The sequence below is a fragment of the Microcebus murinus genome, chromosome 18 (genome assembly GCF_040939455.1).
Source record: "Microcebus murinus isolate Inina chromosome 18, M.murinus_Inina_mat1.0, whole genome shotgun sequence".
Classification (NCBI taxonomy): domain Eukaryota; kingdom Metazoa; phylum Chordata; class Mammalia; order Primates; family Cheirogaleidae; genus Microcebus; species Microcebus murinus.
The window spans coordinates 31,751,043-31,778,239 of record NC_134121.1 but is presented as its reverse complement, the minus strand read 5'-3'; the positions used below and the strand labels follow the sequence as shown (position 1 = coordinate 31,778,239).

The window sequence follows — 27,197 nt, the reverse complement described above, 5'->3', positions numbered from 1 at the left end:
TACAGGCATGTGCTATCATGCCTGGCTAATTTTTTCTATATATATATGTTAGTTGGCCAATTAATTTCTTTCTATTTATAGTAGAGACAGGGTCTTGCTCTTGCTCAGGCTGGTTTCGAACTCCTGACCTCGAGCAATCCACCAGCTTCGGCCTCCGAGAGTGCTAGGATTACAAGCGTGAGCCACTGTGCCCGGCCTGTTTTTACATTTTTAATCCTTGCAAAACCTTGTGAGACCAATGGTATAAAGGAAAGAGCATAGACTGGAGTGGAGTTGTGACTTTATTAATTCTGTTCACCAAAATGTTTGTTTCTCTTGCCAAACACAGGAGAACAGTACTTTTGGCCCTCTTGATTTACACAAATGGCCACAGGACTTGTTTTAACCAATGAAATATGAGTGAAAGTGATGAGTCACTTCTGGATGGAAAATTTAACAGTGCAAAATTCACTATGTTCCATTTTCCCTGCCTTAGCAATCAGGGAAGCACAAAAATGGAGCCCCCTTCAGTCTGGGTCTCAAATAGAAGATAACACAGCACAGAACACCCCAACCCATGAGACATGATTAGGAAGCATGAGCAAAAAATAAACTTTTGTTGTTTTAAACCACTAAAATTTAGGGGTTGTTTGCTATGTAGCATAATCTAGTCTGTCCTAACTCTCTAAACTTTGCTTTTGTTGCTAGCAAAATGGAGGTAACAACATGAACTTTAGAGGGTTAAGTGAATTTTATCCTGTTAAGTGGATTAAATTAGACCACAAAACAGAGTGCCTGGCATATGATAGATGCTTAAGAAATACTAGCTATAATTATTATAATTAAGAAAACTGAGGCCCAGTGAAGGGAAAATGAATGGAATAATATTGTGCCAGGCACTTTACATCTATTATTAGTTTTTTCTAAATTTTTATTTTGAGATAATTGTAATTCACATGCAATTGTAAGAAATATACTTTACCCACTTTACCCCCAATGGTAACATCTTGCAAATCTATAGAATAATTATCACAACCAGGATATTGATATTGATACAGTCAAGACACAGAACATTTCTACCACCACAAGGATCCCTCATGTGTCTTATTTATAGCCATGACTACTTCCCTCCTCCCCAACCCCTTACTTAACCCCTGGCAACCACCCATCTGTCTTTATTTTTATAATTTTGTCATTTCAAGAATGTTATATAAATGGAATCATACAGTAACTACATTTTGGGGATTGCTTTTTCTACTCAGCATAATTCTCTGGAGATTTAGCCAGCTGCTTGCACTTAGGGATGAACAATAGTTCATCCCTTTTTACTGCTACGTAGTACTCAGTAGTATGGATGTACCACAGCCTGTTTAATAATCCACCTGGGGAAGAATATCTGGGTTTTCAGTTTGGAGCTATTATGAATAAATTTGCTATAAACATGTATATGTTTTGTGTGAACATAAGTCTTCATTTCTTTGGGATAAATGCCCAGGAGTTACATTATTACTTTCAATTCCTATGTGAACATTCCCACTAAGAATTCTTAACCTTATTTACAGGTGGTAAAATAGAATAGAGGGGCTGAGAACCTGGACCAAGACCACACGAATAGAAAGGCAGCATCAGGATCTGAGTACAGATAATGACTCCGTTTTAGCACCACTCAAATTCTGCTGAACAAGTCCTAAGAAAGCTAAATTGCCCAAACCTAATTTTTATAAGACTGTAGCTAATACATCCCAAGATCCAAGATAAACAGTATATGTATGGAGCGTTACCACCATTTAACATGCGTTCTATGAGTCTGAAATTGTGAATAAGATAGTAATAGTCCATACCTTTGTATAGGTTGAAAGTTAGACCGGGTCAAAATCTCAGCATTCTTTCCAAGAATTTTTGTCACTTGGAACTTTTCCTCACCTGAAAGAATAAATTAAAGTAAATGTATTTTTTACTGAATTTTTGCCAACTCAGATTATTATTTTCAATCCCTAGAATTTCCCTTGGTCTGGTTCAGAATGAGAAATAGGGATTCTGTTAGGGATAAACAAAGTGCTTCCCTAATTGGGTTTGGACTGAGTGCTGTAGAAGAGGTTTTTGCTCTGAAAGTTTATTTTCCTTGCTCAGAGGGGAGAACTATATTCTGACACTCGGGATACAATCAAGCCATTTACTGGCCTTTCAGTATAACCACACAGTTATTTCTAGAGACAAATGTTATTTTGTCTTTGCCTTTCAAGGCACTGACCCGGTTCCTGTCCACAGACACCAGGGGGCGTTGAGACCAAAAACTGTTCACTAAAGATTCTAAACAGAAAAGACCATAGCTGGGCATCCCCAGAGCACTAATTGTACCTCTTGGCCATCAAACACCACCTAAAGAGTGAGGGTGGGAGTGGGATCCTGAGTACTAAGGAGCTAATTCTGTTTTCCTTGGCACTGAGTGTCTGAAGTTACTTCTCCCCAATTCTTAGTAAGATGCTTTGCAGACCTCCAGGCAGACAGGGCCAGTATCCATTTTCTTTCCCACCACTGTCCTATTCTATTCATAGAGAAGCGGCATACAGAGCAGCCTGCCCTGTTTCTAAATGCTCATGACTCCCCCAAACTCCATTCCCTAGGTCCAGAGGACCTGGGAGGGACTAGGAAGGCCCGCCAGAACACTGCCACACTTAGCAGGTACCAAGGAGCTCTGAAACCCCACCAGTGGAGAGATTTGGGATTCCTCTTCCTGTGACCCTCTTTTAAATTGACAAACACCCAGAAAGCATAAACTAATTCCTAATAAGCACAATTTAGAGCTGGAGAGGAACTTAGAGATTTTAGAGTCCAATGCCCTCTTTTACTTTATATAAGAGGAGAATGGGGCCCTGGGGAGAAGGAACTTGCTCAAGTTTATGCAGAAAAAGCCAGTGGCAAAATGGGGCTTGGAACCCAACATGCACTGCACAGTACCCGTGATGTCCCCTGTTGTGGAAGGAGACATATATCAGAGCCCTAAGTGGAAAAGGGGCAGATAAGGGCTGAAAAAAGGGAAAAGAATAGAACTCAGAGGATTTTTCATGTACTTCAATTGTTTTTATTGAACTGGCCCTGGTTTTCTGACCTGTCTTTCCTACAACTTCTCCATCTCACTCAACCCTCCTCCAAATACAAGTAAATTGGCTACATAAAGGCCAAGCCCACAGAAAATGAACACAGGCAGAGGCTCAGCAGGAAGAAGTGACTGGCCTGAGACTCTGGGGACTTTTAATACATATTATCCTGGCTGGGCGCTGTGGCTCACGCCTGTAATCCTAGCACTCTGGGAGGCCGAGGCGGGAGGATTGCTCAAGGTCAGGAGTTTGAAACCAGCCTGAGCAAGAGTGAGACCCCCATCTCTACTATAAATACAAAGAAATTAATTGGCCAATTAATATATATAGAAAAAATTAGCTGGGCATGGTGGCACATGCCTGTAATCCCAGCTACTTAGGAGGCTGAGGCAAAAGGATTGCTTGAGCCCAGGAGTTTGAGGTTGCTGTTAGCTAGGCTGACACCATGGCACTCACTCTAGCCTGGGCAACAGAGTGAGACTCTGTCTCAAAAAAAAAAAAAAAAAAAAAAAATACATATTATCCTGAGAAATTAACTGTTCATCTAAAAGTTTACAGCTTCTTAAAATGCTACCAGCTCTGGCGAGGGGCTTCAACAAGGTTAGAGTTAGAAGCTGTTGTGTGCAGTGGGAGGAAGGGAGTAAGTTCATAATCCCACCCTGTCTGGGGTTAGGGAGTTGAGACATGACCATGGAAAGCTACATAGCTTGGTAGATAGATAACTCTTGTTTTAAAATAGATGGGTACATACCTTGAAAGAGCAAAAGTACACAATGTTTTAAATGTAACAGAATAGTTCCTTTACATCTTGTTTTGTGCCACAGTCCTGGATGCTGGTCCAAGGTTAACTTTTCATGTAATAGAAAGCCTCTACTAAGTTATATAGAATCCAAGGCCTCCCAAAGGGTGGCTATTAAGTTTTATCTGCACCATTGCCTGTTACTAACTCTTTGCTAAGGTGCTGAGCAAGCAAAGGGAAATATTGGTGAGACTCTGCATTCTAAAGTGGAGAAAAACATGAAAACTTAGTTCTAGTTTTTCTTGTATTGATAACTAGCTGTGTGGCTTGGGCAAATCCTCCAGGTCAGTTCAGCGAAGATAACTGCACCTGCTAGGTGCCACCAAGGAGCCTGAAATCTAGTGAGAGACTACAGAGGGAAAAAAGAAGAAACTACTACAATTATGTGAGCTATAAAAATGCTAGGGGAGGTATAAATAAATAACCCAATATGTGGATGTCATGAGGCTGGTGAAGATTCATTCTAATGACGGGAAATCACTGAGCCTAGGTTTTCTCAATTTAAAATGAAAAGCCTGGATGAGGCTGTCTCCAAGGACCCTTTCAGCTCTAAACATCTGTGATCCAACAGAAAGTGAAGGCAGGTGATTCTCAAAGGAATCTTCCCTAAGGGCTTATTACCAGAGGCTTGAGGCTGCGCAAATGCACTTTGTATTCCTTCAAAGTCCTGTTCTATGGGACTTGAGGTCTATAAAAGAATGAAAGAAAAAGGAGGTTCACTGGAGGCAGACATATCACTAAAGTGTTGAGAAAATTTCTTGATGTTCTTAAACCTTGAAAATCTTCATAAAGTCCCTGCATCTTTTATAGAGAAAGAACAAACTTGCTTCACAGACATTAGGTACTTATTTGTACTATATACCCCCCTCAACAAATCCTCCCCCACCTCCCACTGTGAGGAGGAATTATGTGACTTTTCCCCTCTTTATAGCACCATTCCCTACTCACCCCAATCTTCCAACAGAGATATTTTGGTTCTTGGGAGCTTTATCAGAAGAGCCAAAGAAGGCTGAAAAAAGTGGCCCAGTCTGCCAAACTACTCTATGAAGTGAGAGGTGAGAACCATGGTTCTTTTTGAGAAGAAGAAGCCACTAGAAGGGAGCACAGGGGAGTCTTTTGGGGGACTGGTGATGTTTCATTTCTTGAGTTCATTTCTTGTATTCAGTTTGTGAAAGTTCATGAGCCATACACTTAAGATCTGTACACTTTTGTATGTCATACTTTATATATATATGTTATTATATATGTATGTATGTATGTATATGTATTTTTTATTAAAGATTTCTTAATGTCGGTCTGCTCACAGTAAATATTAAAAGATTGTTAATAATGGAAAATTGTTCTAATTTGAGTTTTCAGCAGTACAGACAAGTGGACATTATACACAGTCAAATGCTGTGATTGACATGTATAATCTTCCTTTTCTCTACCTTTTCATATTCATAAAAGATCCCCAAATGGTGACAGGTTATGGAGAATATGGGGTAGAAAATACATAAATAAATAAGAGAATCCAACAAATGTCATTTTGTAAATGAAAATTCTCTACACAAGTACGTTCTTTCAAAAGCTAGGCAGATTCCCAAGAAAACCTGGTGTATTGGATAGTCTCATGTTTGTTGCTGAACTCCGGTCTCAATCGTGGCTCTCCTACCACTAAAGCTTGGCAGGCTGGAGTTAATTCTCTTCATCTGCAGATCACCACTTCTTCAGAGAAAGGATAGCCTTCTTAGCTTCTCCACAGGAAGAATATACGAATTAGGTAGTATGAATAAAAATGTTTTGGAAAAAAAAGTACAAAGTGCTATACAAATGCAGGAATCACAATTTTGGGAGAAACGGCACATGACCTTTTATCCTCAAAAATCTTATTTTTCAGATGATTTTTCAAAACATGTAGAGAAACACTGCTAAACCGACATTGTACGGTTTTATATGTAAGCTATCTTTCTCAATAAAAATAACTTAAAAGAAATAAGGCAACAGAGAAAGCTAAAAATATACTTTACCCTGAACTGTGATTTTTACCTCTAGAGCTAAGTTTTCTTGAGCAGTTGTGGAGTAAAAATATTCATGGTCTGGAGTTAAAAATTCATCTGTTATGTCCTCAGAAGACTCAGGTGAACAAGTTGATTGCATGGACTGATCCTATTAATAATATAGGAAATCACTTTTAAGTTGCTGTTCATTGTAACCAAATCCCTTTATAGCTGGATGCAGAGTTAATAACAGGGCTATCTAAAATTACCCAGCAGTCTGTGAGCCACTCTGAGCTGGCTCTCCTTGCCTATTTGAGCACAGGCCTCTGCCTCCTTCCTGGTGGGAGAAGCAGCTGTGAACTGCCTGGAGAAGTGTGAAGGAATGATACCTCTGAATCTCAGCATCCTCACTGGCAGAAGAGGGGGGGCATTAGGAGACCTTTCTGATCTAAAATTCTATTAATAAGTAACAAGAAAAGCCCTAGACAATTCTAGCTGGGGACTGAATTTTTTTTTCTTTCCTTTTTTTTCCAGTAGAATTTTGCATTGTATGGGGACTGAATTTAAACACCCCAATCCCTTAAGATCACAGACATAGCCTGTGTGTTGGCATCTTCCTACAGAGGCTGAGGCTGCTCAGAACTTGGGAGTCTCTTGGATACTACAGTTAAAAGTAAGCAAAGGAGCATGATTTGTAAAATAGCAATGTAATCTCAGTAACAAAATATTAAATTATTTTAAAGTAACAGATTTATTTCTTCAGCTTCTCTGCTCCAACCTTTTTTTTCGTGTTCATTTTGCTACATTCAGGCCCTGATTACCATGGCCAGACAACTGGCTCTTCTCTCCACCTTCAGTCATCTCTTTGCAGAGATTTGTGGTGTATAGCCTCGGACACTGCTTTGCCACACACTTCCCCTCTCTGTGCACTTACCAGCTGCTCCCCCTTAACTCTCATACGAAACTGAAATTTCTCAGACAAGCCTGGCCTCCCCATTACCTTCCCCGCTACCCTGATTAGACTCCTTCTCCAGCCCAGCCAGTGTGCTTAAGGTAGCACATCCTTCTAGCCCTCACATGAAAGAAAGAATAAACTGATCTTGTGAGTAGTTTGTATGCTATGATTAAATACTATACGTCAAAAGACCTTACATTTTATCCTTATCGTATTCTTACATTTCGTCATTCTCAACTGCTGTCTATATTCTTTAAAGGATCATGGCCCCATGTCAATGACAATAAACAAATTTTGGTTCTTTAATCCAGCTGGACTATTGCCCAGAATGTATTAAACCCCTGAAGCAAGGCTGTAACCGCAATGCAAATGAGAGGAAATGAATGGATCCTGCTGAGGCACAGTTGCCAGGCACAACCGCATTCCTTCCACTGAGCTGAGAGCTGAATCTGGGTCTTAGAGGACATGCTAAGTGAAGGCACTCTCATCACAACCCTAGCCTTGCTTTTCCTACCCCAATGTGATCTCAGTCACCTGCTGAGCTTAGTCTTGCCTACCCAACTAGATGGGAAGCTCAAGGACCAGAGCTAATCTGACACTTGTGTGTGTTGTCCCCACACTCCAAGATGCACAAGACGTTGAGTTGAACTGACTCAAAAAAGTACCAGGCAAGGAGGAAAGACTACTTTATTTGTGTCAATGACATGAGGACACATGCTCCAACCAGAAAGAACTACTACAGATGTTATTTTGGTATCATAATACATACTGACAACTCAGTTCTACTTCATTAGATCCGTAGGTTCAACTTGGCTCTCAGGCCATATTACTTACACTGTAAGATTTCTCAATGAGCACACATGCATCAGAACTTGCTTGAAAGGCTTCATTATGCTCTGGTTGCTCATTTTCTCTCGGGGACAGGTGCCTGATACCTAATGATTGTAACACATCAGGGCCAAAGTCATTGAGTGATACTCAGATAGCATGGAAGGGGCAAAAATGTGGTGTGACAGAAGACATGCATACATATTCTGCCAGGTGTGGCCAAGTCCCCTATGTTAGGTTCAGTCCAGACAGTGGAAACTGTTTAGCCTGACCTCCAAATGCAGACTTGGATCCTCTATCTTTTTGCCCACCCGTTTAAGAGTGATGCTTGACAAGGAACAGATTCTAAATACCAAAAAAAAAAAAAAAAAAAAACAGCAAGCCAACAGATTTTCTGCCTAAAAGGCAATATTAGATGTACTTTTCTCTGATTTATAAGCAGCTCGAAATAATAGCCCATACCCTGATTAAGCAAATTACCACCAGGTAGCCTTCAGTTTTGGGAGGTTTTTTTTTTAATTTTTGAGAGAGTCTCACTCTGTTGCCCGGGCTAGAGTGCCGTGGTGTCAGCCTAGCTCACAGCAACTTCAAACTTCTGGGCTCAAGCAATCCTTCTGCCTCAGCCTCTCGAGTAGTCGGGACTACAGGCATGCACCACCGTGCCCGGCTAATTTTTTCTATATATTTTTAGTTGTCCAGCTAATTTCTATTTTTAGTAGAGAAGGTGTCTCTTTCTTGCTCAGGCTGGTCTCGAACTCCTTAGCTCAAACGATACTCCCACTTCGGCCTCCCAGAAAGCTAGGATTACAGGCACGAGCCACCGTGCCCAGCCTAGCCTTCAGTTTTAACCTGTAAATCTATAAACTGATGACAGTAAATGTTGTCTCTAGGTTCCCCTGGCACAGACTCTCTGGAAGCCAGTAGATTTATTTCTAGCTTAGAATACAATGCAAAGACGTGGGCATTGATGGCCCACCTCCACTCCCAGGAAAGGAAGGCTCAATTCCTTGCCATGTTAGACCTAGGGCCAGAGTCAGTACATGTAGATTATTTTATTTCCTTTGGACAAAGGAGCCTGTTTGAGTAATACAAAAACTCATCAATCTCTGGATTTGCCACAGGGAGAAATACAGGGTTATCCTGCTTTCCCCTAGAATTCAAGGCTCCCAGAAAGGTAAGAAAGGAGAAGGGACCAAGCAAAGGCAATATGCCAGGAAGTTACTTTGTTTTGAGAGCTGGTAACTTGAGAGAGCTCACCTATCCTGATTCTCCCAACTGAACTTACTTGTGAAGCTTCGAGGCCCAGGCTGTCTTCCACACAGGTCACGGGCACCGTCACTGTTGTCTGTTTTGTCAAACTTGTCATTTCCTCCTGGGTCATCTTCCCTGCGATACTCTACAACTTGCTGCCAATCCATGTTCTCAGAGCCTCTAATGGGGGGCTGCAGCAGGGGATTAGGCTCATTTTCAGCCTCACTCTCTAAAGCCAAACTACTCTGAGGATGCCAAGGAGGAACTGTGAGCTGCCCAGTAGCTGCTTTCTCTGCCATTTCTCTCACTTCCACTGGGCACAAGAGAAATCAGTATTTAAAACATCACTGTGAACATTAGCAACAAACACTTTCACCTTAAAGAGATATGTAATAACTTCCACTCCAAATGACTTCACTATAAAAAAAAATAATAAAAAATAAAAAAGAGATATGTAATACCACTATAGTTCATATTGTAACAATAATTGCCTTTCTACAGTTGCATCATCCTTAGCTAGTCCTGTTTGGTCAGAAGGGGAGGGTGGGGGAGAACTGATGACAGAGTGAGAGAAGGGAATTTCAGCTGGTTAAATCAAATAACAGCTCTTGTTGCTAAATTCTGGAGTGGAAGAGAGCAGAAAACAGACCCTTTTGCTGTGAAGATTTAACAAGAAAAATGACATCTGAAGTTCCCAGTCTACAATAGTGAATAAAGGATTGTATTTGAGTTAGTCTAGCCTTCCTAGACTATACTGAGCTCACATTTTGTGGGTGTGTATATATATGCATGTTTGCATTTCAAATGTTCTATATTTCTGATAACATCACTAAGCACCAGTTTTAAAAAAAACAGACGTTGTATCCTTTTAAGCTTACAAGATAAAACTGATACAAAGGATAATGCCCACAGGAAATGAGAGTGACACTGCATGCTCTCCACTTTAATAATGTTGTATATCAAATATCTAAACTAATCTAGGTCCCTGAATAACATTATTTCATTCAACATCATTTCATTATAATATATATATAGTTTTGAGACAGAGTCTCACTTTGTTGCTCGGGCTAGTGCCATGGCGTCAGCCTAGCTCACAGCAACCTCCAACTCCTGGGCTCAAGCAATCCTGCTGCCTCAGCCTCCCAAGTAGCTGGGACTACAGGCATGCGCCACCATGCCCGGCTAATTTTTTCTATGTATTTTTAGTTGGGCAATTTCTTTCTTTCTTTCTTTTTTTTTTTTTTTTTTGCTCAGGCTAGTTTCAAATTCCTGACCTTGAGTGATCCGCCCACCTTGGCCTCCCAGAGTGCTAGGATTACAGGCATGAGCCACGGCACCTGGTCTCATTATAATATTGATGAAAAAAAGATCCATTCCCAGTTGTGGCAACTGTCCGTGTGGTGCTTGTGGTGCTTACACGTTCTCCCCACGTCCACATGGGTGTTTTCCAGGTACTCTAGTTTCCTCCTACATTCCAAAGATGTGCATGTTAGAACTGGTGTGTCTAAATTGTCCCAGTATGACCCAGTGTGCGTATGTGTGTGAGTGTGCCCTACAATGGAATGGTATCCCATTCAGGGTTGTTTCCTGTCTTGTGCTCTGAGTTGCTGGCATAGGCTCTGGTCACCTATCACCCTGAACTGGAACAAATGGGTAAATAATTATCTTACCTGTTTTTATTAATCTTTCATATGTTGTATAGTTCACATTTGTTTATTTCAATGTTTAATGTTAGAAGTGTTTTGGTTTTTATTTAGAAGTTTGATGATGTTTTGTGACCAGATATATACTGTAGAAACCAACATTTCTTCCTTCCTTTCCCTTCTCTTTTCCTCCCCCACCCCTATCCCTTCCTTCTTGCTCTGTTGAGCAGGCTAGAATGCAGTAACATTTTATTTATTTATGTTTTTCAGAGACAGGGTCTCGCTCTGTTGCCCAGGCAGTGGCATGATCATAGCTCACTGCAGCCTTGAACTCCTGGGCTCAAATGATCTTCCTGCCTCAGCTTCCCAAGTATCTAGGACTATACCCACACAGCACCATGGCCAGCTAATTTTTAAAAAATTTTGTAGAGATGGGGTCTCACTATGTTGTCCAGGCTGATCTTGAACTCCTGGCCTCAAGCAATCTTCCTGCCTCAGCCTCCCAAAGTGCTGGGATTACAGGTGTGAGCCACTACACCTGTGCCCAGCCACAAATATATTTTAAATTTCATTTTGTCTAAAAAAAACCCATGACTTTATACTCACTTTTCCATTTTAAGTGTACTTCTCCATCATCTTTATTATTTCTTGACTTTGCATTATAGATTTCAGAAGACACAGATTCCATGCTGATCCTAAATTGCGTAATTTTCAGGAGGAGAACAGAGTAGACACAAACACATCAGTTTGATCAAGTTCCTAACAGAACTCAAAGCCTACCAGCCCACCCAGAGGAAAGCCGCCCTAGTCCCTCAACCACTCCTGGAGTTGCGCTGGCTCCTTCATACCACCAGAGGGTGCCAGACTCCCCAGTTTTCAAATAGCAAGGATCCTTACGTGGTAGCATCCTGGTGAGGGCTGTGTGACCCAGGCAGTCCCTGCTGGTGGCTTGAAACAGTGAAGAGTGCACTATTTCGCTGTGTGACTTTGGCTTGAGTGCTGAACTCTCTAGGTCTTCCTTGGCTAAGAAATGAAACGACTAGGCTAGATTTCTAAAAATCTATATAGAAAAAATTAGCTGGGCATGGTGGCACATTCCTGTAGTCCCAGCTACTTGGGAGGCTGAGGCAGGAGGATTGCTTGAGCCCAGGAGTTTGAGGTTGCTTGAGCTGGGCTGAAGCCACAGCACTCAAGCCAGGGTAACAGAGCAAGACTCTGTCTCAGAAAAGAAGGGGGGGGGAATTTATAAATATCTCATGATTTATCATCTATTAAACCTACTTCAAAAATATGTGATCTATGGCATAGACATGAATTCCCTGTTATCCAAAATGCCCTACTCCCCAGCTGGACCAAAAAGCAGAGAAACTGTTGAATCTGAGAGGTCAGATCTGATCAGCTTCTTTTTTTTTTTAATAATTATTTTTCATAAAAATTTATTTATAAAATTTTTTTTTCCATCTATGATTGTAAATTAATGGCAGAAAACGATCAGCTTCTTTAAAGAGTTTTTTGGCAACAGCTATCAAGAATCGTTTTTTTTTTTTTTTTTTTTTTTTTTTTGAGACAGGGTCTCACTTTGTTGCCCAGGCTAGAATGAGTGCCATGGCGTCAGCCTAGCTCACAGCAACCTCAAACTCCTGGGCTCAAGCAATCCTGCTGCCTCAGCCTCCCGAGTAGCTGGGACTACAGGCATGCGCCACCATGCCCGGCTAATTTTTTCTATATATATTAGTTGGCCAATAATTTCTTTGTATTTATAGTAGACAAGGGGTCTTGCTCTTGCTCAGGCTGGTTTCGAACTCCTGACCTTGAGCAATCCGCCCCCCTTGGCCTCCCACAGTGCTAGAATTACAGGTGTGAGCCACCGTGTGCCTAGCCTATCAAGAATTGTTAAAATGAGCCAGGCGCGGTGGCTCACGCCTGTAATCCTAGCACTCTGGGAGGCTGAGGCGAGCGGATTGCTCGAGGTCAGGAGTTCAAAACCAGCCTGAGCAAGAGCAAGACCCCGTCTCTACTATAAATAGAAAGAAATTAATTGGCCAACTAATATATATATATAAAAAAATTAGCCGGGCATGCTGGCGCATGCCTGTAGTCCCAGCTACTCGGAGGCTGAGGCAGAAGGATTGCTTGAGCCCAGGAGTTTGAGGTTGCTGTGAGCTAGGCTGACGCCACGGCACTCACTCTAGCCTGGTCAACAAGCGAGACTCTGTCTCAAAAAAAAAAAAAAAGAATTGTTAAAATGTTCCAAAGCTTTGGTGTTGTAATTCTGCTTCTGGGAATCTATCTTGACATAATCCAAAATGCAAAAAAAAAAGGCCTCGTTTATAACTAACTGTGCCTCTTTATAACAGAATAAAAATGAAACAACCTAAAATTGAACAATGGGTGAAATCCAACAATTTCAAAATAAGTTTACAGGGCTTTTTTTTGTAAATAACATGAGTTAATACTCACATTCTAACAAGTGAAAAATTGGGATATAAATTGCCACCAGGTTATAGTAATTGCCACTTTATTTTTTTTTTTATTTCAGTATATGATGGGGTTACAAATGTTTAGGTTATGTGTGTTGCCTCCCCTGCCCTGTCACTTTATTTTTTTAAAGCATGCAAAAAGACTAGCTAGATAGCCAGGAAAATAAACTTCTCTTTTTCATTTTGTTTTTTTGGAGGAATAGGGTAAAGCTGAGCAGTGGAGACCAGAACTATGGGTTTTCTTTGTCATCTAATGGTGGTAATGTCACCCCATCTGCTTCTATCAGTGGTGTGAGTGCTAAACCCTCTGAGATCCTTCATACTTCCCTTCATAAGGGTAAAAAATAAACTGATCTCCTTTCAGCCAGAGCTGCCATCTTCCAGTAATTCGCCAAAATGACAAACACAAAGGGAAAGAGGAGAGGCACCCGATACATGTTCTCTAGGCCTTTTAGAAAACATGGAGTTGTTCCTTTGGCCACATACATGCGAATCTACAAGAAAGGTGATATTGTAGACATCAAGGGAATGGGTGCTGTTCAAAAAGGCATGCCCCACAAATGTTACCACAGCAAAACTGGAAGAGTCTACGTTACCCAGCATGCTGTTGGAATTGTTGTAAATAAACAAGTTAAGGGCAGGATTCTTGCCAAGAGGATTAATGTGTGTATTGAGCACATTAAGCACTCTAAGAGCCAAGATAGCTTCCTGAAACGTGTGGAGGAAAATGATCAGAAAAAAGAAGGAAGCCAAAGAGAAAGATACTTGGGTTCAATTGAAGCAACAGCCTGCTCCACCCAGAGTAGCACACTTTGTGAGAAACAATGGAAAGGAGCCTGAGCTGCTGGAACCTATTCCCTATGAATTCATGGCATAATAGGTGTCTCACACTTTGTGAGAAGCGACAGAAAGGAGCCTGAGGTGCTGGGACCTGTTCCCTATGAATTCATAGTGTAATAGGTATGGCATACCTGTGAGAAGCAAAGAAAGGACCTTGAGCTGCCAGAATCTATTCCCTATGAATTCATGGTATAGGAGACAAACCTAATAAAAGCCGCTGGACTCTAAAAACAAAATAAAAAATAAACTGATCTAATGTGTCTGCGGGCACTTTCCTTAATTCCTCCTTATGTACTTTTTTTTTCTCCTAAGAGACAGGGTCTTCCTCTGTTGCCCAGGCTAGAGTGCATTGGTACAATCATAGCTCACTGTAAGCTTGAACTCCTGGGCTCAAGCAATCCTCTTGCCTCAGCTTCCTGAGTAGCTGGGACTACAAGAACATGCCACCACACCTGGCTAATTTTTAAAACTTTTTGTAGATGGGGTCTTGCTATGTTGCTCGGGCTGGTCTTAAACTCCTGCTCTCATGTATTCCTTCCACCTATGCCTCCAAGTGCTGGGATTACAGGGATGAGCCACTGCACCAGGCCCCCCTTGTGTACATACTTATCAACATGAAAGGAAGAGCAAAACTCGAGTCATTAGTCTCAGTCACCACTAAGGAGAGGAAAACAAGAAGTTATTTTTTTCTAGAAAAACTGACTTCAAAACTGTGGATTAGGCTCACGCCTGTAATCCTAGCACTCTGGGAGGCCAAGGCGGGAGGATCGCTCAAGGTCAGGAGTTTGAAACCAGCCTGAGCAAGAGCGAGATCTACTAAAATAGAAAGAAATTAATTGGCCTACAAAAAATATATAGAAAAAATTAGCTGGGCATGGTGACACATGCCTGTAGTCCCAGCTATGCGGGAGGATGAGGCAGTAGGATCGCTTGGGCCCAAGAGTTTGAGGCTGCTGTGACTAGGCTGATGCCAAGGCACTCTAGCCAGGGCAACAGAGTAAGACTCTGTCTCAAAAACAACAACAACAAAAAAAAATTGTTGTTTTTTTTTTGATTAGTGCTATCATTTATCTACAGAAAAGAAAAACTAAAACTGATGTATTAGTTTATGTTGAAAAACATTATCACCCCTTTAAAAACTCCCCCTACATAAAACAAAATTTATTTTACATAAGTTTTTTAAAACTCAGTGTTGCCAAGGATGGTGACCTATAATCCTAGCACTCTGGGAAGCTGAGGAGGGAGGATAGCTTGAGGCAAGAAGTTCAAGACCAGCCTAAGCAACAGAGCAAGATCTCTGTCTCTACAAAAAATACAAAAATTAGCCAGGGTGTGGTGGCGGTACAAGCTTGTAGTCCCAGCTACTCTAGAAGCTGAGGCAGGAGGATCACCTGAGCTGAGGAGTTTGAGGTAGCAGGGTGCTATATCACACCTGTACTCACACCACTGTACTCTAGCCTGGGGGCAACAGAGTAAGAGCATGTCTCAAAAAAACAAACAACAACAACAAAAAACCTCAGTGTAATATATACTCTCCTCCCAGTGATCTGTGCTAAAGCTAATTCATTTCATTGATCTGGCTGGAAATCAGATACCCCAGAGCAACACTGATATTGTTCAACTTTCCCTATAAAGTCAGTGATGCTTGCTTTAAACAACCTTGGTTTCCAATTAATTTGGTTTCTGGAACACTGGTAAATGGAAGAGCAGGCATTTTATATTAATAGAAATACTATCTGGGCAGTTTTAGAAAGGCAAGATGCTTTGCTTTTGACAACTGATGAGTTAGTTCTGTCTGATGAACCTCACAGCCACTTGGCGTTTGACGTCTCCTACAACTTCCTGTTCCACTGCTCTTCCCACTCACTCGGCAGGAGAAGCTGCCATAAAGTCTGCTTCTGCATTGCTCTTCATCACTCACAGTCCCTTTGTCACAGGACATATGAAGACCATTACGTGACTTTAGGGTCACATGAGAGGCTAAAGGCACAGTGACACAAAGAACAATAAAATGTTGACCTACCTACTGGTATTTTGGTTCCTGCTTCTTTCCAAACTATCCTTGGCTCCTTGAGCAGGCTGAAATTGTTTACCCATGTTCTGTTTTCCAGGGCCACAAAGAGTCAACAGCTTAAAAAGCAAAAAAGCAAAAAACACGTTTCAGTGCTTTAAAGAGAGAATTCCTCTGCTCTTACATTGTTGTTTTCAAAGCCATTCTTGCTAAACGTGTAGAAAAAAGCAGACCTACCAAGACAATTTCCCTTTTCATGTTTCCTATCTAGTAACCCATCTCTTTCCTGGAGGCCTTTACCTAGAAATGCTGGCCCCCAGGAACCTCGTCCAGACAGGATGCAAGTGGAAAATGAGCAGACAACGTAGAAATAAAAAGGCCAAACACTTTCTTGAGCATTTCCCATCTACATTAATGTGAAGGCAGCAGATCTTTGTGGCAGGAGCTTTGGGCCTTGGGTTCTAGTCTCAGCCATACTCAGACTAACTTAAGAGAATCTTACACTTCAGCTTCCTTATCCATAAAACAGGGACAAAAATACCTACCAGTAGGGATGCTATGAAAATAAAATACAGTAAAATAAAGGCTACAGTACTCTGGAAATAGCAAAAGCAAAATAAATGAAAGTCTATGCGCTTTATTCAAAGGAAAGACTTTTGGTATCTACTTATCCCAATTTACCATAATTTTAACAAACTTAGTTAATTATATTTCCTAGCCTACAGCAAAATAAAGCAACAAATGTGGGGTTTGGAAATGGCAGCAAGATGTGTAAAATTGAGAGGAGGCATAAAAAATTATCACAAGCTCCTTGAAGTATGAGCTCTACAGGCCTTTGTATGGGCAAACACTCCTCAGTAGGGGCTGAAGATAGCTCTGTGTCACGGAGCCTCACAACAACAGATGTTCAAAAAAATGCACTGTCACCAAAGAAAGGTTAGAATATATTTAGAATATAATCAAAATGGATTTTAGAATAACAGGAAGTTTGTAATGTTTTCATATAATTAAAATTTTAAGAACTAGGAAATTAAAAGAATAAATTTCAATTGTCTGAAAAATTCACTTAGATGGAGATGCTTTTATTCCCTGATGATGCTAGAAAAAGAGGGTGAACTTTTAAAAGAAAAAATAAATATGGTATAAGTGTTTTATACATGTCATATATACCAGTAGATGGTTTCCAACAATGTCTGCCATCAATTCCTTCCCTCCTGTCTACCCTGTCAGGCCTCCTACCAGGAGTTGGAGTCTATTTTCCTCCCCTTGAATCTGAGCTAGCCTTGTGACTGTCTTTGACCAACAGAAAGCAATGGAAATGGCACAGTGCTAGGGCTGGGACCAGCTTTTAAGAGGCCTGCCAGTTTTAGCTTTCACTTGGAAAGCCAGCTGCCATGTAGTTGAGAAGCTTGGGTGAAGCTTTATCAAATGGTGAGAAGCCAAGTACAGAGAGAGAGGCCACTTGGAGCTCAAGGCACCAGACATATAAGTGGAGGCTTCTTGGACCTTCTTGCCCAGCCTAACCTCCAGGTGAATGCAATCGAGTGAGTGACCCAGCCATGCCACATGGAACATGGAAAAGAAGAACCACCTAGGTGAACCCTGTCAAATTCCTGACCAACAGAATTACAAGAAATAATAAACCATTGTTATTTTAAGCCACTAAGTTTAGGGCTTTTCTCTTCTGTTGTTACAGAGCAATAGATAACCAACACATAATATATAAAAGTTATTTCTAATAGTTTTCTAGCAAACTCTAATTTTTGATAGAAACAGAAATATTAGGATATAAGTAAATTCCTTGAGCCTTCTCTTTATATGAAAACAAATGCCACTGCTTTTCCCAATGTTCTAAGTGAGGATTGAAGCCTCACTAAAATTCAGTATGGTATGATGAAAGAACACTAGACTATGAGTCAGGAGACCTTCCTCTAACCAGCTTGGACCGTGATGGTAGTGTAGCAAGTTTGGGGACAAGGAGAGAGCTGTCTGCCCTGTACGAGCAATGAGAGGATGCTTATACGTGAATAATTTTAAACCAGTAATAAAACCCACTAAAAGTTGGCCTACTTTTTATCACCATGGACCAGCAATTCTAAACAATTTCAGTAATAAAATCCAGTGGGGCAGACCTCTCCTACCCTACCTCTATCTTAGACCTTGTGAAGTTTAAGCCACCAAGCTTGAGTTTCATACTCTGTTAAATGATAGGGTTGATCCATGTCTGAGGGACCTTCAGCTCCAAAATTCTATGATTCAAGAGGCAGCCAGTTCTCTATGCGTGAACTTGTTCAAATTCATTCATCCATTCATTCCCTCAATGACCATTTATCAAGTTTTTCTATGTGTTAGGTACCATGCTAGGTGCCAGGACATGGAATAAGGCTGGGCCTTGTCCTTATGGAATCACTCAGCAACCTCTGTAAGATTCAAGCTATTCCTCCCAGCCAACTCCCATGGTGTCTACTCACCTCCTCTAAGGTGTGTTCTTTGACCACCAGGTCCCTCAGTCTCCCACTGGTGTCTGAGCTACTTACAGGCAGAGCCTGTAATTTATTCATCATCATATCCCAGGGACTAACAGAGCCTCTGCCTTTATAAAATGTTCATTAAGTGAATGAATGAATGAATGAATGAGTGAATGAATAAGCAACTTAGAATGGGATATAAGATATCTGCCTAAGATATCTTGTAAGTTGAACCACGTGAAATTGCCAATACCTGTTTTAACCTATAAAACAGCATAGCGGAGGAGGAAGGAGCAGAGGAAGGTGTGGGAACCCACATGAAGAATCAGAGAGAGAAAGGACTAAGAGGAAATTCAGACTTCATGTGCTTGAGATCAAGGTAGGTTAAAATCCAGCCTAAAGTAAACATGTTGGAGAGAGAATCTAAGCAGAGAGCAACCTAGGCTGTCAAGAGATGTGTGGAAAATCCAAAGGAGGGTAAAGACATTGTGTCCATCAAGAAAATAACCAGAAATCATTGGGACAGTGAAGATATTTAGCCAAGAAATTTAAATATGAAAAAATATAATAAAATTAGTTTTGTGATAAAAAAAAAAAACACAGCAATTTCATATGGTTCAATCTGATACATGTGAAATTACACAGAACATGGGCTGTGTGTTGGGTTTGCGGTGTGAGGTAGAGTCTCTACCTTGGAACTCCATCCTAGAGGACTTATTTCCCAAAGCCAAGAGGACCTTGCTTCAAGCTGGTCGCATTTATGTGTCAGTCCTTGCAGCCAAGTTGGGGCAATGTTCCTGGCTTTCGGGTCCTGCTTAGGCTGCCCCTCCCTCCCACTTAGGTTACCTGATGGGCCGTCTCTGATCGCTCCCTTGTGCTTTCTTCGGAGACTTGGATGAAAGGTTTCCAGTCACAACCACTTTTTTTCCTGGACCTTTTGCCAAAATGTCCTCCTTGAAAGTCTTTGACTATTCTTGGAAACCTTTCTAGGGTTGGGCAGTTGCCTCTGTTATCTGGCTGTTGGCCCCCCAATTGCTGCACGACAGGAGGATTATAACTCGAAGCTGGAGGACCCATGGCTGAAGGCAAGTTGTAGACGTTTGCAAACTCTCTTGAAGTAGCCCACAAGGACGTGCGCTCTTCCTGCTCCTTCTGTATCATTTCAAGCTTATCTATTTTCTGTTGGGTATTTCTCAGCAAACTGGCATTCTGGTGCATTAATGTCTGTGCAATCTTTAGATTGAGCACACATTTACTGATGTACTCCTCAGTCATGGACCTGTTGCTCACATTGCCCTTGTCCTCTCTGGTTGGTTCAGCCAGGCTGAGTGAACCAAGTGAAGCATTTTGCCAGTCCCAGTCCTCAAAGGAGAGCACTGTGTCAGCTTCTGAAGAGCTCTCATGCTCATCACAAAAACAGCAGGCCTCTCTCTCCATCTTATCCAACTCTTCTTCCATGGATTTCAGTTCATCTGCCTGGTTTGGTCTATTCCCCTCAAGAGATGAAGCAGCTCCTGGAGGCTCTTCCTCTTTGTCATCTTCCAAGTTCAGGCAGCCTGAGTAGATTTCATTGATTTCGAAGCTATAGAGGCTTGCCTGACCTACGCTGGGGCTACTGGCCTCTTCTGCCACAAATGGATCACGAGTGTCGTGATTCTGAGTCTCCTTGGCACTCAGACTGGGACCTGGGGCCTGAGGATCTGGTGTTCTTTTCTCCTCAGTGGGAGAAAAGTGACTCCTTGGTGAATGAAGTTGACTGCCTGTTAAAAAGAATAGCAACACACAACTGATTAAAGTGATCACATTCAGCAACTAAGCAGCCTTGGGCTTGTTCAAGAGGACAAGAATGCACAAGACAGCTTTTATTTCCCCACTCCCTTCCCAGTTGTGGAAGACTACTGGATATACTCACAGAGAGCAGGGATGGTATTTCTAACCTAGGTGAAAGTTCCCATTTTGATATGGGATGAAGCAGAAATTTCGGGGCGGAGGGTTGGGTGGGGAGGGGAATCAAACCCTGGGGAAAACATTCTAAGCTTCATTTATAAGGTGTTCATACATCCATAGCTATCAGGACATACAAATTACAGGCCCCTGAATCTTAAGGACCACATAGCTTTCTTGACACACACAAGATTTTGACTATTTATGTCAGTTACAGTTATGCTCTTACTGAGTATCTGATAAAAGTAGCTGAGATATTGCCTAAGAAGCCACTGCATCATGGGAGGGATAAATAACTCAAAAAATAATGCCAGGATTGACCACCCACCACCCCTGGTCAATAACTGTACCGCTTGCAGAGAATGGGATAAAGAAACCAAAGTGATGAGAGCTTCGGGGACTACTCTAGAGGCCTCTGGCCCTGTCAAAAGGAGAGTAACAGGGAATGCTAGTTTGGCTGGAATTGGAAGGCTTGTGTTCCAGCTCTGTAACAATTTCACTATGATCCTGAGCAGGTCACAACCTTTCTGAATCTTAGTTTTCCTCATCTGTAATATGAGGACATTAAGACTGATGATTCCAAGGTCCTTTGTAGCTCTAAATTGTAAGGTTTTCAAATGCACTAAAAAGCAGTAAAAGCTGGGTGTTCTGGTGCATGCCTATAATCTCAGCTACTCAGGAGGCTGAGGCAGGAGGATTGCTTAGCCCAGGAGTTCAAGACCAACCTGGGCAACATAGTGAGACCCTATCTCAAGGAAAATCAAGGCCAGGCACAGTGGCTCACGCCTGTAATCCTAGCACTCTGGGAGGCCGAGGCGGGTGGATTGCTCGAGGTCAGGAGTTGAAACCAGCCTGAGCAAGAGCGAGACCCCATCTTTACTATAAATAGAAAGAAATTAATTGGCCAACTAATATATACAGAAAAAATTAGCCAGGCATGGTGGCGCATGCCTGTAGTCCCAGCTACTTGGGAGGCTGAGGCAGCAGGATTGCTTGAGCCCAGGAGTTTGAGGTTGCTGTGAGCTAGGCTGACACCATAGCACTCTAGCCTGGTCAACAAAGGGAGACTGTCTCAAAAAAAAAAAAAAGGAAAATCAAAAAAATAGAAAAAGGTTGGAAGGAAAGACTAAAATGTTAACAAATGTTTTCAAAGTGGCAGGATTAAAATGGTAAGTAATTTTTTTCTTTGTACTCTTTCAAATTTTCTATAACAAGCAGATAGTAGTTTTCAATTTAAAAATAATTTTTATTTGTGGAGGAATTAGAGAAATTCTTAAGAGGCAGGGAGTGGTGGCTCATGCCTGCCTAGCACTCTGGGAGTCTGAGGCAGGAGGATCACTTGAAGTCAGGAGTTCGAGACCAGCCTCAGCAAGTGTGTCCCCATCTCTACTAAAAATAGAAAATATTAACCACCGGGTGTCGGGCAGGTCGGGGAGAAGGAATGGGTATATACATACATAATGAGTGTGACACACACCAACTGGTGGATGGACACCCTTGAAGCTTTGACTCAAGGGGGGAGGAGAAGAAGGGAAATATAAGAACCTTAACATTTATACCCCCATAACGTGCTGGAAAAAAGAAAAAGAAAAAATTAACCAAGACCAGTGGTGCACACTAGTCCCAGCTAATTGGGAGGCTGAGGCAGGAAGATCGCTTGAGCCTAGCAATTTGAGGTGCTGTGAGCTAGGCTGATGCCACAGCACTCTAGCTGGGGCAATAGAGTAAGACTCTATCTCAAAAAAAAAAGGTAAACTCTTAAGAGTAATCATGCTAGAAATTAACTCATTATTACTACTTAGTTCTGGATCCATGACAGGTATATATGGAGCCCAAAAACTTAACTTCGTTATTTTAAGGATCTTGATTTTTTCCTAACACATCCATCTTTTCCCAGCATAAGTTATATGTACAGCCTGGAGTAGGTGACTGGTTACAGCTTATGTCACTCTCAGAACACAACTGTATCAAAGTGATGCTTAACCTGTGAGTTAATGCCATACCCGTTTCCTTTAGCTCTTTGATTTCCAAGTCAGGGGTCTCTTTTGGATGTTCTGAAGTCAGTCCTAGATAGACACTGACATCAGGATGGAGTTCATATCTCTGCACCCTGGAGCTCTCAGTTGGCTGAGTCCTCTGGGCTTCAATAAAATCCTATAATTGTCAAGGACATATTCATAGTCATCTGAATGTCACTGGGGTTTTAGAAACCAATTGAGATATTGGACAAACTCCCTCTTACTCCTATTGGGTAGGCTGACTGTAGTCCTAATTAGTTAAGTTACTATCAATACCTTAAAAGCAATAACAACAGCTGCCATTCATTGAATCGCTACTATGTGCCTGCAGTATACCCCTACTATGTGTTGAACCTCCCCTGGCCCCTTCCTCAATTCCCTGTTGCTCTCATCAAGTTAAGCAGTTAGGCTTTTCTCAGGCACATAAAAAGGGTATAATAAAATGAGGATTTCCAAAATTTCTTACAACTTGGTCTCTTACTCCCTACTCTCCTGAGATGGGTAGGTAGAAATAAAATCCCAACAACTTCAGGGCTTGCCTTTAAGTCATTCTTCAGAATATACCGGATATCTTGAAGGTTCATAGTTCGGTCTTTCTGCTTGACCTGGAGGCCTGACTTAACGATATCATAGTAAGGTTTTGGAAGCCTCACATCAGCTTCTAAATAATTTCCCAAGACTATAGCTTCTTTAATAACTGAGCCGTCTAAGCCATTCCAGGGTATGTTGTCTGTAAGGAAAAAGTCATAGGAAGGAGCAAAATTAAGAAATCAGGGGATAGAAAGGGGGGAAAAATGAAATGAGATGAAGCTGGGCAACCTTAGTCAAGTCACTCAACCCCTTTAAACATTGATTTTTCTCTGTAGAAAAACTATCTGGAAGCTGAATTACAAACAAGAAGCTACTTTACCCATTTACCAAGGAAATCTCTGCCACAAAGATAGGAAATAGTAGTGTCAGTGTCACCTACACACAGGCTCCCTGCTGGCAGACCTAGGGCCATAGGTAGTATTTCATGGCATTAGGCCAGGTAGCTGAATGCATTCAGTTCATAGGAGTGGTTTTGCCTCTGGGACTGTAAACACTGCGAAAGGCAGCTGACTCCCTCAATAACAGATGTGATCACTTTCTTCACATTAGAGTCCTGTGGTTTGGAAGGGCATCTATTTCTTTCAAGTGACATTGTTTATACCTCTACTGGACCCTGGGGGGGTTGATTTCATAGCTTACTTCTCAGAGGCCAGCCTTTTCCACTCATTTACAAGTCCTTAAGGGGTACCTCACAGAGACCCTAAGTATTGACAATATTCAGTACAAAAACTTTGCTTGGAGTTAATGCATTATCACTGACATGCAGATGGGTGGGCCTTGCTGAGTCTTAAAGAATAGTTAAGGCCGGGCGCGGTGGCTCACGCCTGTAATCCTAGCTCTCTGGGAGGCCGAGGCGGGCGGATTGCTCGAGGTCAGGAGTTCGAAACCAGCCTGAGCAAGAGACCCCGTCTCTACTATAAATAGAAAGAAATTAATTGGCCAACTAATATATATATAAAAAAAAAATTAGTCCCAGCTACTTGGGTGGCTGAGGCAGAAGGATTGCTTGAGCCCAGGAGTTTGAGGTTGCTGTGAGCTAGGCTGACGCCACGGCACTCACTCTAGCCTGGGCAACAAAGCGAGACTCTGTCTCAAAAAAAAAAAAAAAAAAAGAATAGTTAAAAGAGAAAGATTCCTAGGAGATCACCTTATATCTTCCATAAGCATAAAACTAAGTAACTTCTGGAGGAAGAAAATACAACTTAACAATAGGGACTCTGGTCAATCCTTAATAATCTTGATCTACCTGTTAAAATCTCCTGTATCATCACAGAAAAGCTGTAGATGTCCGACTTCACTGCGGCTGCCTTCTGTAAGATCACTTCCGGTGCAGCCCAGTTGTACAGCTGGGCAGGGAGGGGTACTCGAGTCAGGTCCCTGTGTACACCTCCGTCCCGGCTAGAAAAGAAAACACACAAGGGCAGGGCTCATGCCTTTAAAGGGTCCTTTGATCACCACACAGTTCATCTGTAAAATTTTTGCCTCTGAAGACTGATAGCCTCCTTGAGCTTCTAGAAACCTACCTAGACACTGAGCTAACCCACACTGCCTCAGAGGTGTTTCAACTCCTTACCCACCCAGGCCTTCCCCCACCCCCATCTCAACTGATCACTCTCTCCTGCTCATCCACTATGCTCACATCACAGGGGCCTTCTTTCAGTTCCTCCATCATGCCAAGAATATTACCACGTCAAGTCTTTGTACCGCTGGCCTGGCATGCTCTGCCCACAGATCCTAGAGCAACTAGCTGCTTCTTGTGACTAAGGTATTACTTTGAAAGTCACTACTCAGGGAGGCCTTCCCTGACCACCTAATCTAAGTAGTCCTGTTTTATTGGCTTCAGAGCACTTACCTGAATTGTTTGCTCAGATATTTAGTTTATTATCTGTCTCCCCTCCACTAGAGAGTCAGCTCCATGAGAGCAGGCACGTTATCTGTCTTTTATTCACTGTATTCCTGAGCTTACACCAGAGCCTTGATGCTTGCTGTTGAATAAATGTGAGACTCTTTCAAGACCCCCCTCAAGCCCCATCTGCTTTATCAAAGCCACCTGGGACTTCTCCAACTCCTCATGATAGCTTTTTTTTTGAGACAGGGACTTGCTCTGTCACCCAGGCTAGAGTGATGTGGCATCAGCCTAGCTCACAGCAGCCTCAAACTCTTGGGCTCAAGCAATCCTCCTGCCTCAGCCTCCTGAGTAGCTGGGACTACAGGTGCATGCCACCACACCCAAATTATTTTATTTTATTTTTCTTAGAGATGGTCTCACTATGGTGCCCAGGTTGGTCTCAAACCCCTAGCCTGAATCAATCCTCCTGCCTCAGCCTCCTGAGTAGCTGGGACTACAGGTGCATGCCACCACACCCAAATTATTTTATTTTATTTTTCTTAGAGATGGTCTCACTATGGTGCCCAGGTTGGTCTCAAACCCCTAGCCTGAATCAATCCTCCTGCCTCAGCCTCCCAAAGTGCTGGGTTACAGGCGTGGGCTGCCACACCCAGCCCTCATGATTGCTTCTTTTCTGAACTCATGCCCTCTTGGGAGTGAGCTTCCTCATTTCAGCACTCAAAGGTTCACTCATTTGCTTGAGTAACTCATGTTCCCAACCAGACTTCCTAAGAGCTATATTAGAGCATCCTAAATGTCTTCTGGGCCAACAAGAGGCCTCAGGCAGAGATGATTTCTGTCCACAGTGGTCATGAGAATCAAATGAGATCACAGATATAAAACACTCCATGAGCCATAAAGCATTTTGCCAAGTAAGGAATTAGTATGAACATTATGGGAAGCATTTAGTAAAGATTTGACTGCTGGTTGACAAGTTTTCAAAAAGAAAATGATAGCAAGTTTCTGCTGATCTGGCATAAGGACAAATTTTAGAGGATGGGATGGGCTTCTCTGACTTTGAGCAAACTCCCTAAATAATGTTTCTTCCAGCAAACCGTTTGATAGAGAGCAGTGAGTTCAAGAAGTCATGATGTTATAAAATCTGGTACTGACTTTTTAGTTACACTGCTGAATAGTTAGGTGTGGCCTGGTGTAGTATGAACAGTGTGGATGTGCATGCAAATTTAATATACAAATATTTTTATATTTAATGTATAAATTTAATATATTTTACATATATTACATAATTATGTGTTAAATTAATATAAATTATGTTAGCAACACAGAAAACACAATGGAGTGTTTTATTGTCAGAGATATAGTCTGAGAACCTAGCATGTTTGCCTCCCAAGCTCAGGGGCAATTCTTTAAGAGAAACACCCTTCTCCAGCCTCTCAGGCTTGTGTAAGGCCCTAGCAAAGGATAAGTCACTTCTAACCAGGATTTTACATCCTTTTTCTCCTACTTCCTCTCACCTTCTGCCCTTACAATCCCTTCTTCCTCTAGAACCGTTACTTTTCTGGGCTTCAGCTTTGACATCATTAAAATTACATTTGGCTGCAGCTATGTGACACCATTTACAAGGTCAGTTTCAGCTCTAAAGATTCCATTACTAAGGAGCTGAAGGGTAGGAGAAACTGCTGCATCACTTTTACACCAAGAGACGGAACGCTATCCTTGACAATGACATTCAACAAACAGACATGCCCAAGTAGAGTGTTACCAAAAATAAATGCAGAATTAAAGGCTATTTGGGGTTCTTGAATACTCAACTCATGTCATCAGCTTTCAAAGAAGGGTACAAGTTACGACTGCAACTGCTTGCTAACTGACATTTCTGTCTGAAAAGCCACTCTGAGGTCAAGAAGCACAGATGAGAACTCACACCTTCCTATCATACTCAGTCCCTCTGGACTTCCCAGGGGCACTCACAGACCCTGATTACCTCCTACCCTTTCACTTGGCTAGCTGTTCACCTCTGCTCCTCTGTGCATTTTACTTCTTTCCCTTCTATTTTGGCTCCTTGGTCACCACCAGGCCCTGTCCCATGGCTGCATAGTTGATCTTCCTGCCCTCAACCTCCAATCCAGCCTGCCCCTATAACTGGGAGGCATCCTCTTCTACCTGGTTCTAGCCCCAACTGTGCCTCTAACCAACCAATTGGGTAACTTCACATAATCCCTTCACCCCTCTGGGCATCAGTTTCCTCGTCTATAAGAGTACAGGGTTGAGGCCGGGCACAGTGGCTCACGCCTGTAATCCTAGCACTCTGGGAGGCCAAGGCGGGTGGATTGCTCGAGGTCAGGAGTTAGAAACCAGACTGAGCGAGACCCCGTCTCTACTAAAAAAATAGAAAGAAATTAATCGACCAACTAAAAATATATAGAAAAAATTAGCCGGGCATGGTGGCGCATGCCTGTAGTCC

At 42.0% G+C, this 27,197-nt stretch overlaps 1 protein-coding gene and 1 long non-coding RNA gene across 3 annotated transcripts in view; one reads left to right on the top strand and one right to left on the bottom strand.

Annotated features, from left to right (window-relative positions):
- LOC142861944 (uncharacterized) overlaps positions 1-6,953 on the top strand; it is a 54,879-nt gene extending 47,926 nt beyond the window's left edge. For both annotated transcript variants that reach the window (XR_012913063.1, XR_012913064.1), the window contains exons 3-4: positions 6,390-6,528; positions 6,666-6,953. This is a non-coding gene — a long non-coding RNA (uncharacterized LOC142861944). The remainder of the gene's footprint in view (positions 1-6,389; positions 6,529-6,665) is intronic.
- TEX14 (testis expressed 14, intercellular bridge forming factor) overlaps positions 1-27,197 on the bottom strand; it is a 132,578-nt gene that overhangs the window by 22,422 nt on the left and 82,959 nt on the right. Inside the window, exons 11-22 of the mRNA XM_075994432.1 lie at positions 24,131-24,282; positions 22,833-23,023; positions 22,279-22,429; positions 19,178-20,091; positions 15,876-15,982; positions 11,430-11,555; positions 11,139-11,227; positions 8,924-9,202; positions 7,645-7,745; positions 5,905-6,024; positions 4,498-4,564; positions 1,821-1,902 (exon numbers count right to left, since the gene is read on the bottom strand). Of these exons, the coding sequence (XP_075850547.1) occupies positions 1,821-1,902; positions 4,498-4,564; positions 5,905-6,024; positions 7,645-7,745; positions 8,924-9,202; positions 11,139-11,227; positions 11,430-11,555; positions 15,876-15,982; positions 19,178-20,091; positions 22,279-22,429; positions 22,833-23,023; positions 24,131-24,282 (2,379 nt within the window). The remainder of the gene's footprint in view (positions 1-1,820; positions 1,903-4,497; positions 4,565-5,904; positions 6,025-7,644; positions 7,746-8,923; positions 9,203-11,138; positions 11,228-11,429; positions 11,556-15,875; positions 15,983-19,177; positions 20,092-22,278; positions 22,430-22,832; positions 23,024-24,130; positions 24,283-27,197) is intronic.